The sequence below is a fragment of the Prinia subflava genome, chromosome 6, assembly GCF_021018805.1.
Source record: "Prinia subflava isolate CZ2003 ecotype Zambia chromosome 6, Cam_Psub_1.2, whole genome shotgun sequence".
Taxonomy (NCBI): domain Eukaryota; kingdom Metazoa; phylum Chordata; class Aves; order Passeriformes; family Cisticolidae; genus Prinia; species Prinia subflava.
Window position 1 is genome coordinate 5,622,817 of NC_086252.1, and position 11,915 is coordinate 5,634,731.

The 11,915-nt window shown below is 52.6% G+C and overlaps 1 protein-coding gene across 1 annotated transcript; it reads right to left on the reverse strand.

Annotated features, from left to right (window-relative positions):
- Positions 1–437: 437 nt before the first annotated feature.
- On the reverse strand, positions 438–6,888 carry LOC134551872 (uncharacterized). Its single transcript, XM_063399855.1, has 5 exons — positions 6,871–6,888; positions 5,569–5,867; positions 5,039–5,339; positions 4,183–4,268; positions 438–2,912 (listed from the first exon to the last, which is right to left on the reverse strand). The coding sequence occupies exons 1-5, from the start codon at positions 6,886–6,888 to the stop codon at positions 2,561–2,563; spliced, it is 1,056 nt and encodes a 351-aa protein (XP_063255925.1). The 3' UTR covers positions 438–2,560.
- Positions 6,889–11,915: the final 5,027 nt, after the last annotated feature.

An 11,915-nucleotide genomic window follows, 5' to 3' on the forward strand; every position in this document is an offset into this window, starting at 1 on the left:
TGCTTGTTAATTGACTTAATTACCCACCAGCAAACAGGAGACTGGGAGCACATCAATTAAAAAAAATGGTTTAAGAAGTGTCTCATAGTAATTCTTTTCCATGTGCAAACCACGCTGGTCTCCTCTGCCTATAATGAACTCCCCCAAGGCAAAGAATGGATTTTCACTATGCAAGAAGGAGGGGTCACATTCTGAAAATGAGGGTTGTGGCTCAAAATGAGACCTAAATTTATGCCCTCTTCCCAAAACCAGTGCTGGGCCAGCACTTAGCACAAAGCCATGCTAGGAGTGATTGCAAATAATCATCCTTGAGCAAGAGATATCCAGCAGCTAAGGTAACCCTTGTTTTCCACCGAGTAGCAGGCATGAAGGAGAAGGAGGTAGGGCTGGGAGACTCTTAAAAGTATTTTTTTTTTCGTTTTCTCTTTTGAAGTTCTCCAAGAAGACGGAAAAATGGAAGACTTGTTCCTCTCACTGCCATGTGGATGTGGGATGACTGATGTCTCCTGATGGGGCTGATGCTCGGTATCCACAGCCAAGTGTTGAGCCAGCAGGATGGGATGGATAAATAGAAGAACTGCCCAAGCCAAAGGTTTGTGGCCAAATCCATATTTTTTTTTGTCCCAGGGTGGATGCAGAAGGTCCTGTCCCAACCCTGGAGCAATCACAGAGGCGTTTGGGTTGGAAGGGATTTTAAAGCTCATTCCATTCCCTGCCCCTGCCATGGAGGGGGACACCTTCCACTGGAGCAGGGTTCCCCAAACCCAGTGCTGCCACCGTGCACACAACTGGAGCCCCTCCAGCCCTGTACCTGCCCTTTTCCAGCCTCCTTTCCCAGCATGTTTGCCCTGTTCCCGCTCTGCCAGGGCGGCTGTGCAGAAAAACCAGTGTGGGCTCCCTTGGGACTGCTGGCAGTGCTCTGCAGGGCCCTTATCTGCGGATCTTGATTAATGAGAGTCCCCAGGGCAGGCAGGTTGTGAAAGAAGCCCCATGATCGGGGCCCTGGCTGCCTCCCTGACGTCAGTGTGACGCAGGGCACCCAGGGCAGCATGGGCCTTTGGGTGCAACCAAAAAGAAAATAAAGAATGAAGGGGTGGAGTGAGAGGCAATAAGAGATGAAAGGAGATTGTCTTATCAGCCAGAGCTGGCAGCTGGAGCGAGTTTCCTCCCCCCAGTGCAGACTCTGCAGTGTGGGTGATGTTCCCCTGCATCCGTCCCTCATCGTGGGCTCTGGGGTGGTGCAGGAGGAGGGGGCACTGGGCAGGTGCTGCACCAGATGTGGGGCTCCCCTTGCTCAGCTCTGATGGCATGTGGATTTTAAATCCTGCAGGTATCACGTTATGCCACAAATCTCTTAGCGCAGCCTCCTGATGTGCTCTGGTTGGGTTTTTTACCCTCAGTGCTCTCAGCCATTGCTGAACTCAGGTGATATTGGGGACAAGGCCTCTGAGCAACACTCCCAAGGTCTCCAAGCAGGATGGGTGGCAGCTGGATTTGGGATCAGCTCCTGCATTAGGCAACACAGACAGGGATTTCCAGGCAGGCTGGATGCTCCTGGCAGGTTGGAGTTGGAGGCTGTGCTGCGGTCCTTGGGATGTCCTTCCTTCTCTGGTGCCACAGCCCTTTGCAGCCACAGTGTCCACTGCAAGAAGGGTGGGCTGGTGTTCCCCCAGCTCAGAACCACCTTCAGCAAAAAAAAGTTGCATCTTTTAGATCCCTCAGTGATGCTGGGTTCCTTTTGCTGCCCATTTATTTGTGTCTCTTTCCAGATTTAAAAAGAAAAAATCTTGGAAAATATTAAAAACTCACCACTTTTTGACTGTGTCACTTTGCAGAAGAGAGGAGGGGAGGTCTGGGAGGAGGAGATGAGACAGAGCTATTCTAGTGCAAACCCATCTGCGTTGATAATTCTCCATCCAGTCCCAATCATTCCCGGATGTGCCGGGTGGCCTGGCCAGGAGAGCACCTTCCACGATTTTCCAGCTCCCTATTCCAGCGCGTCCCTGCCCACAGCAGGGCAGGTCAGCAGCTCTCCAGGAGAGCCACCAGCAGAGCTGCAGGTCTGGGCCCTGGGGGGAGCACCCAGCCCCTTCCCAGAGCACGTTCCCCTCCCCGCAGGCAGCTCCGCATCTCGGGAAGAGCGATTTCGGCACCCGCGGCCCCTCGGCACGTTCAGGAAGATTCCACGCAATCTGTTTACTTTGGGACATATGCTGTGTTGATGCTGCCTGCAGTCTTGCTGCCTCTAATAACTTTGGGTGTAATTTTCTCCAGTTTGGTGCCTGGGGCAACCAATTGGCAGCTGTGGGAAGAGGCAGAACTGCTCCAGTGCTGCTGTAGAAAGGCACAGAGCCTCCGTGGGGAGCCAGAGGAGGGACACGGCACCGCTGTTCCCGGTCTCAGGTGAAGTGTTTGGGCTGTGATGTTCCGTGTAAGCCAGGTAGAGCTGCCTCCCACAGCAGTGGCTTCTCAGTGTACACATTAGAGCATATTTACGATGTAAATTAATAAATGCCATCTGCTTACCTCTGGCGTTATGGGAATGTTGTCTTGTGACTGGCTACAAACAAGACAACATTGAAGAGGTAACACCTGCTGGGACATATTTCTGCTGTTTATTTTCAAACATTGGGAGATTATTTTGGATGGGAGGAATAGGTACCAGCTCCTCTTGCTGCGTATTAAATGCTAATGAGTTGTGGGGATTGCCAGGTGACATCCTTGAGGAATTGGTGAGGATGGAGGATGCTGCATCCAAGGGCAGAGGGACCTCGACAAGAATGCTGCACCAGTGAGCCTTGTCCTCAGCTGACGAAGATTTAAGGGGATGTTCAGCTGGTGAAAAGTTGCTGCTTGTCAAATGCAGAGCTCGCTGCAGGGATATATTGATTCCAGGCAAAAGGGCCCTAGAGCTAAAAAACAAACAACAAACAAACAAACAAACAAACAACCCCCCCCCCCCACACACAAAAACCCCCACCCCCCAAAAAAGCCCCCCCCCAAAAACCCCACCAAAACAAAAACAAAACAAAAAAACCCCAACCAACCAAAAAAACACCAAAAAAGGGGAAATGTCTGTCAAAACATCCCACTTCAACCTTTGGGGATGGGACGGTCTCAATTTTCATTTCAAAATCACAGGCCACTTTTGAAATGGAAATTATTCTAATGTTGAGGCAGAGGTGAAATCCTTCCCTTTTAGCGAAAGAAAATGTTCTGTTTGACTTCAGATATAAATTTTTCCCCCCCAGTTTTTCTGGAACAGAAATAAAACCTAATGAAACAGATAGCAGATAAATAACTGGGATCCTCACTGACTGCCAGCTCTCATTTCCACTCAGATGTTCCCAAGCTGGCATCCATCCTCCTCTCATCCCTTCTCATTTCTCTCATCTCCTTATTTTCCTGCAGAACAGCAGCTCTGAAGAGCAAGGACTCACAGGCCTGGGTTCAACTGGGGTTCAACTCCTGGGTGTGCAGGATGGGGAGTTCCAATGCAGAGCAAGGATGCTGGTGGGGAAGACCTCCTGCCCAAAACTGCAGAGTTGCAGGAACTCCGAAGGAGCTCGAGCCAGGGATTTTTGAGCTTGGGATTTTCCAGAGGAGAGGGCTTTTCTAATGAGAGGCCAGGTGGAAAAAGGAGAATCTGGATGTAGAAGGACAGGGAACTCACTGCTGGGGCTGCCAAAGCAAACTGGGGATGGGAAACACTAGAAACTTTGGTAAATGTAACCAAAGAGAGGAATGAGCGAGTTTGGAGAGGCTTCTGCAGAGAGGTCAAGGCAGCAATGAGTGTCCTGTTCTCCACAGTGAGAGTTCTCCAAGTGACCCCAAAGAGGGGGATTTGGAGCGTGGAGCAGGCTCCAGGTGCATCCTTGGGGAGGATGGGGAAGCCTAAACAAGCAAGTCACAAGGAACACTTCTGCTGGGACACATCTTCTAGCAAGTTGTTTTTGAGAGTTTTCTTACCAGCTTTGCTAAGCCAACCTGGCAGCCCCCCTTCCTCAGCCCTAGACATGCAGGGAGAAGTTTTAACTGGGTGCACCCCAGCAGGGATCTTCTCTCCCTGGGTGCAGGATAGATCACAGCCAGTCTTGGCTTGGTAGCAGGACTTCATGCTTATTCTTTATTTCCAGAGGGATTTACACAATGAAAAGACATGGATGGAAATTTTTGCCCCACCTGGCTGACTCCCGTGTCCTTGTAAGCACATGGGCAATGGTGGGCTGGTGGGGGGGCATACCCTTCAGTGTGGGGCTCCTGTGTTCCTAGAACAGAGCAGAGGAGGCTGGAGCCCTTTAAATGATCCTGCTGCTGTTCAGCTGCCTTTCTGCCCCTTGGCTGCTTTCCACCTCTCCCCAAAATCCGGGGTGATGCGGTCAAGCCCCAACGAGACATCCTGGGTGACTCAGGCCCGCTGCTGTTGTCAGTGGCACACGGCCCAGGGTAGAGATGCCGCTGTGGCTGTTTGCAGTGGGATGGGCAGGGACAGCAGCCCTAGGGGCTGCCACTGGCACCTCCCTGCCCCATGGGACGTTCTGCAGGGATGCTGACGTGGGGGATGTGGGGGGCAGAGGGAGGGTACCCGGCAGGGAGGTCAGCATGGTGTGGGGTGCTGGAACAGTGGGTTTTGGTGCTCCTCACCCTCAGGGCTGGGCAGTTGCCAAAAGAGCTCTGACCACAGCTGGATTTCCTGGTAAAAATAACTCCACGGCATAAACTTTCACAGCAGGAAGAGCGGAGAGCAGCTGGAGCTTCACTCCCTCCCGCTACCACATCAGCAAACATCTGCCCGGGCCAGTGTGAATCACAGCAAGGAGGGAATGGCTCTGGTTGGCACTGCCAAAACCCAGGGGGAATTCTGGGGGGCTGCGGGTAGAATAAATACTGGGCCGGACTGATTCCCAGAGGGAAGAGCACCGACGGTGGAGGGGGGAAAAAGGGGATGCGGCGAGAAGCCTTTCCGGAGAGGAGTGGGGGAAGACGGCTGGCCCTGGGCAGTGATGCTGTTTGATTTTGTGGTATTTCCTTTGTTTACCGTGTGTCCCAGAAGGATGGGGCCGGGCTGCCTGTGCGGTGTCGGTCTGAGCCCGTTTGCTCTGCCAGGGCGTGGTGGGAGCCGCTTTCCCAGCCCGGCTGCAGGCTGGGGACGGCGGTGCCTGCATTCCCGACGGGAGCTGCTCTCCTGCTCACCGAGGCACTGCCAGCCATGGGCCGGGAAAGGAGGACCTGCACATCGCCTGCTGGCACTTCTGCCTTCCCACCAGGACTTTTCCCGGGTGGTGCTGGCTGTGCTTCCCCTCCCTGCGCTCTGCCAGCTGGAGGATGCAGCCAGAGTGCTGCAGGGGATGCTCTCGGTCAGGAGGTGACCATGGAGCCACCTTGCTAAGCCAGGAGGGGCCGTGCCCACCCTGCCGAGCCAAGGGCACCCCCCAGTCCCCACGGCACCCCCCAGTCCCCACGGCAGCCCCCGGTCCCCACGGCACCCCCCGGTCCCCATGGCACCCCCCGGTCCCCATGGCACCCCCCGGTCCCCACGGCAGCCCCCGGTCCCCACGGCACACCCACAGGATGCGGTGGCTCCTGTCGGTGCCCAGCGGGCCGTGCCAGCGGTGGGTCCCCTGGCCCTGCCAGGGCCCGTGTGGCAGCCCCGGGAGGAGAAGCCGGTAATTTTCCACTATCCCGGGCACGGGAGGCTCGGAGCAGGCGCTGCAGACCTGGCCGTGCTCCACGGCGGGTTCACACCTCTTGCTTTCGCAAGACGCGCGATGATAAAAACCCCGAAAGGCAAAGAAAGGCCATGGCTCTGATTCACTCGGCGTGCTGCAAGCTGTCCCGCTTTGTTCCCTCTCCTCTCGCTTGCCCCTCTGCCCCCATTTTGGGAGAGGAGAGGGGGGTAGTTCATGTCCCCGGGCTATTTCAGGCAGTGGCAGTGGCAGTGACTCAGGTAGGCCGACGCTGCCACCCTGCTCCTCTCCCAGCGAGCCCAGGATCTGCTGTGACACCTCCTAATTGCTCAAGATAGATCACTTAAGAAAAAAAATCTTCCATATGGTCCACGGGATTTAATTTTTTTTTAATGCATTTTTTTCTCCCCCTTGCTTCTACAACTGTTACAGGGAGAGATATTTTTCCCCCTGTTTGACACAGATATAATCTTCTTCTGATACACAAATGCCAGATGGCACAGCAAAAAAAGATAATAAATGTGTCTGCAGCCTCGACAGTTGAGTCTGGGAACCTGGGAAATGGCTGTGGAGGAGCTGGGAGTGGCTGGGCTGAGGGTTGGATTTTTTGTGGGGGGGGAAAGGTGGAGCATTTCATGGAAAGTGGTTTGAGGAACCTGGGAATGCTCTGTGACCATCCCATGTCCACTCCCTGCCAGGCATCCCGGTCTGGGATTTGAACTGCTGCCAGTGATGAGCAAACCAAAGGAAACGCAGGTGGTGGAGGGAGGTTGTTCTTAAATTTACCACTGGGATGCGATGAGAAGCAGGGAAAACAAATCCTAGAAACCCGATGTAGGACTGTGAGCACAGCCCTGCCTGCTGCAAGGTGCTGAGCAGGGTGACAGAGAAAGCCCTTAATTTGGTTAGGGCCACATCACAATATGTAAATGTTGCTTAATGCTAATCTGCTAATGTGCTCTCTCTAATTATGGGGATGAAAAATGACTCTTGTCTTGCCTTGTGCTCCGGGATAACCTTGGAAATGCGGCCTGTCACTGCAGCGAGGCATTTCCTCCCCAAACCTGTGTTTAATAAACAAATATAAGAGCAGTCAGGTTATAAAGCACTTTCCTGGAAAAGGGGAGATGATTTTTTTTTTCCTCTGCTCCAGCTGCTTGGATTTCTCCACCCTGAGCTTTGCCTCTTCACTACTGTCCATGGGGGATGCAGGCAGGGATTGTGCAGGACCTGGAATGGAGTCACCATTCCTTGGAGGAGCTCAGAAAATGAGTGGATGTGGCACTAGGGGACACGGTTTACTGGTGAACATGGTGGTGCTCATTCATGGTGGGGCTCAAGGCCTTTTCCAACATCAGTGATTCCATGATTCTATGCAAGCATACCCACCGTGAGCCTGCATTGTACACAGACTGGGGACCTGTGAGCCAAAATATCCCCATTGGTCACCTCAAATCCATCGTGGAGGGTGGCTCCATGAGTGGTGGGGAAGTCTGCGTGGCTCTGTGTCCATCCTCCACAGGTCCATCCAGGAATTTTCCACAGCCTCTGTACGAATAACCAGCAAAACCATCCCCAAGCCAGCCAGGGGCTCGTGCTTGAGGTTGTGCAACCACTTTTTTTAAGAGCTTTACCATAAAAATACAAACTCCATGGGAGGCCAAAGGGCAGGAGAACCTGCTCACACATGAGGAAATAGAGCTGGAATTGCTTTTATGGAGAGGAACAACTGCCCGTGCTGGCACATTTCCTCCAGAGCAAGGGCTTGGCCCACCATGTCCCATGGGATCTCTGTGCTGGGGACCTGTCCTTGCACCCAGATTCTGGATTTCAACCTTGGAGGCTCTTGCCCAAAAAAATGTGAGGGGAAATGGAAACAGGAGTGAAACACCAGATGGACACTGCCTGCTTCCCTCCAAATTCTTGGTGCCTGTGCTTTCCTGAATGTTTTCCAGAAAGCCTTGAACAGTGCTCAAGCTTTATTTTTGACAGAAGAGGTGGGAGATGGTCACAAATAGCATTTTTCCAGCCTCTGGGCACATAAGCCAGGGAGGAAATATTTTCTGGCTGACCTGCAGCCGGCAGCGTCCAGGCTTTTCCAGAGGCAGCTGCCGAGGTTTGCCAAGGAGACCTTGGGCAGATGTGCTGCTGACTCAGGACACGTCGAAGCGTGGGTGTTTTATGGGAGCTCTCACAGGGTTAAAGAACAGTGGACACGCAGTGAAAAATGAGTGTCTCTTCTAAGCTAAGGAGCTGTTGAGACAGCAAAGCGATTATTAGATTTCCCCCCCCAACATTTATTAAGTTTGTGCGTGTCTCCGAGGTGTTTCTGCTGCTCCTCACTGTATCTCCGGATGTGTCAGCTCTACCAGGGCATTTCCAATTATCCTCTCCCCTGCCAGATAAGTGGGTCTCAAACAGGACTTTTAATTCCTTGGGAGAGAAAAAGGGAAAAGGAGAGAAGAAGCAGCTCAGCCATTCTGTATTTTAAATGGCCTTTGGATAGCAAGTGCACAGGAGAGCACATGCATTCCCACAGGGGTAGGTGATGCTCCTTCACTCCTCACCGCTCTATCCTAGACATTTCCTCTTGCAGAGAACCAGGAATCAGGCAAATTTGGGACATTTTCTGGGCTGGGGTTTTTTTTCAGCAATTCTGACTGTCTGGAGAAGTTCCCTTCAAAATACACATGCAATGAGTGGGCACCAGCAGTGGGGTTTTGGGGGAATTCCACTGACATTTCTCCGCTGCATGCCCTCCGTGCTTCCCGGGGCTCGGAGGCTTTGCCACGTGCAGCAGTGAGCACAGGAAGGTGCGTGCAGCTCTGTTCCACTGACCTGTGTCCAGGGTTACCTGGGCTGGGTCAGGAGGAGCTCAGAAGTGCCCGAGGCTGGATTTCACAAGGCATCTCATATCTCACAGGCAGATGGATTCGGTGCTTAACTTCCAGGGAGATCTCCCCAGCCGGCCTGAAGTGCCTTTGCAGCCTTGCTGGGGCAGAGCAATTTGGGGGAAAATGTGGCTCTTAACAGCGTGTGGGTCACGGTGAAGCTTTTCTGCTGAGCAGCTGTGGCTGCTGAGGGGCCGAGACAGATCCAGGCGACTTCCAAACGCTCCCACCCCTCCAGCCATGCGTCCAGGACCAGCCCTGGCAACCTGCCCTGCTCCCACAGCATCAGGGAGCAACACACGGAGGCATCCCAAGGGTTCCCAGCTGGCCTTGGGCTGTTAAAACACAAAGGATTGATTTGCCAGCTTTTCCTTTGGTTTGCCCTCCTGGTGAATGGGCACTCCCTGGGAAAGCTGGGATGGACTCAAGGGATGTGCAGTGCCATGGGGATGAGGGGAGCTGGGAGCTGCTGGAGACAAATATTCAGCTGACCACGCTTGACAAGAATGAGAGAGTTTAAATTTTCAGCAGGAAGGGTTTTGGGCAGACACCAGAAAGGGTTTTCCCTGGTAGGAAAAGTAAAGCACCAGCTACAGCTTGAAGCATGCTGCTGAAACCAGCAGGGTCTGGAAGGGATGGAGAGGGAGTGGAGGAAGGAGATGGGGCTGGATGAGGATGGACATGGGAATGAGAATGGGAATGGATGGGGTTGGGGATGGGGATGGACATAGGAATAGAGGTGGGGGTAGGGATGGAGGAGAGTTTGGGGATGGAGATAGGGGTGGAGATGGGAGGAGAAAGGGGATGAAGATAGGAATGGGGATAGAATTGGGCATGGAGATAGGGATGGATGGGGAAATGAAAGATGATGAAGAATGGGGGATGGGGATGGAGATAAGTTTGGGGATGGAGATGGGAAGTGAATGGGGATGCGGATGAAGATAGGGATGAAGATGGGGTTGGGTATGGGTGAGGAAGGGGATGAGGATGGAGATAGGAATAGAAATGGAGTGAGGGATGGAGATAGGAATAGAGATGGAGATGGGGATGGATGGGGTTGGGGATGGGGATGGACACAAGGATGGGGATGGGGTTGGGGCTTGATACGGGGCTGGGGCTGGGGATGGGAATAGATGGGGAGTGGGGATGTACGGGCCTGGAGCTGGACCCAGGCTGGCCATGGGACACAGAAGGGTGGCTGTGGGCCCTGGGGGGAGCTCAGCTCCGTGCCAGCCCCTCTGCTCTCCCCACACGGCCCAAGCCAGCCCCTTCCCTGGCTGCCCAGCTTGGCCCAGCCCTGCAGTGACGCTGGGAGTGCTGCCCTCCCCTGCAGCGCCGCCGTACTGTACAGGCTGAGCTGCTCAAAGCCTGGAACAAACAAGCCTTACAGAGATATTTGCTATTATTCCTGATTGCATGGACTCCAGGGCGAGCGATTATCATATTTCCCTGTGATCAAAATGTTAGTGATTATCATAAAGGATGCTTTAGGCTTTGAGACAGATACAGACTCTTTCAACAGCATTTATTTCTGAAGAACCTTCATCTTTACTCTCTCTCATGACAGCTGGGTTTTGAGTCATGAGCTGGTTGCAATTACTTTGCCTCTGTAATTCCATCTTTCCCACACTCTTCCTGGTTTCAGAGCCACTGGAGGACGGTCACCTGTGTGGAGCCATGCATGAAAATTGAATCCCAGCTGCAGGCAAGGCTAGGAGGAAGTGAACATGGAATATTTCAATTTAAAGTGTGTTTATTGTGCATTCTGTCACTGATTTGATGTAAAAAAATTTGCATGCAAATGACAGCAGATTTGCATCTCTCCTTTCATTGACTGCAGATGTTGAAAAAAATATATTTGAGGGTTTGGGGTTTTTAAAATTTTTTTTTAAGCTTTCAAAATATCTTAGGAGATGTTGGTGGCTGCTCTATTAAAGCATCTAATGTTAGTGTGCTGACCTCTCCTGAAGAGAGCAGGCTGGTGCCAGGGCATGTGCACAGAGACATTATCTGCAGCACTCTGTGGGCTCTGCCTTTCCAAGATTTCCAGCAGCATTTTGGAGAGATGTGGTTCTGACACCCTTGGACACAGAACCATGCCTCTCATAGAAAGGGAATTTTTACATGGAAACACATGGAAGGATTTTTCTGAGCAGTGTGAGGATTCTGGTTGGGTTTTAGAACAGTTGTAATGGGCTGGTGAAAACTCTGGCCCAGGACCTAAGGAACCAGGAGGCATCCAGCGAGATTTGGAGGCTTCTCCTTCCATCAGCTGGAGCAGACACCCAGATCAAGGCAGCCTTGGGCATCTTTGACTGAAATGTCACATTTTCCCCTTGAACTGGGCAGGTGCTTGAGCACAGCCTTGGCAGAGCAGGGGGTGGGGTGGGGTGGGGTGGGGTGGGGTGGGGTGGGGTGGGATGGGATGGGATGGGATGGGATGGGATGGGATGGGATGGGATGGGATGGGATGGGATGGGATGGGATGGGATGGGATGGGATGGGATGGGATGGGATGGGATGGGATGGGATGGGATGGGATGGGATGGGATGGGATGGGATGGGATGGGATGGGATGGGATGGGATGGGATGGGATGGGATGGGATGGGATGGGATGGGATGGGATGGGATGGGATGGGATGGGATGGGATGGGATGGGATGGGATGGGGTGGGATGGGATGGGAAGGGATGGGATGTGCCCACAGGGACCCCGGCTCTGCAGGGCTCCCTTGCCAAAGCAAAAGTGCAGCCCCAGCAGGTGAATGGGGGTTCTGAAAATCATCCAGGCAGGAGCTGGTTCCATCTCACAATCTCCTGAGAGATGAGATAAGAATTCAGCCTCTTGCTTGACTTGATTTATTCCACTCCTTCCTCTGTGCTCCATAGCATCAAGGACTTGCTTTTTCCCCTTGTCAAGGTATTTTCTGAACCACGAAAGCCAGAAAAATGACCCAAGGAGAGAGAAACAAACAACACAAGCAGCAAACACAAACAGGAATCAGGCAGCTAATGAACCAAGCTGTGCAGAGGTTGCTGCGACTCCACAAAAAATTGGCAAAAAAGTTGCTCTTCCAAAGCTGCCAGATTTAAATAAGATGCTATCTCTGCATAGGGATTTTTTTTTTTTTAACATTAGCTCTGCGTCTGCCTTCGGCTAAGGGCTATAAATAGATTTATACCACTCTCTGTGTATGTATATGATGTTTTATATAGGTGTGAGTGCCCGGTAAGTGTCTGCACGTGCGTGTGTGTATAAAATATGCACACAGGCTGGATGGAACCATCCATCTATCAAGTTATTGGCCTGTCTTGTGCTCATTCGGGAGATGGTTTAA

What these genes read in the sequence shown, in the direction of transcription:
- LOC134551872 (XM_063399855.1), bottom strand. An exon ending in GACAGGAGCCACCGCATCCT is followed by an intron (nt 5,340 to 5,568) that starts GTGGGTGTGCCG and finishes CATCCCCTGCAG; the next exon opens with CACTCTGGCTGCATCCTCCA. An exon ending in CCATCCTTCTGGGACACACG is followed by an intron (nt 4,269 to 5,038) that starts GTAAACAAAGGA and finishes GCTCTGTTCTAG; the next exon opens with GAACACAGGAGCCCCACACT.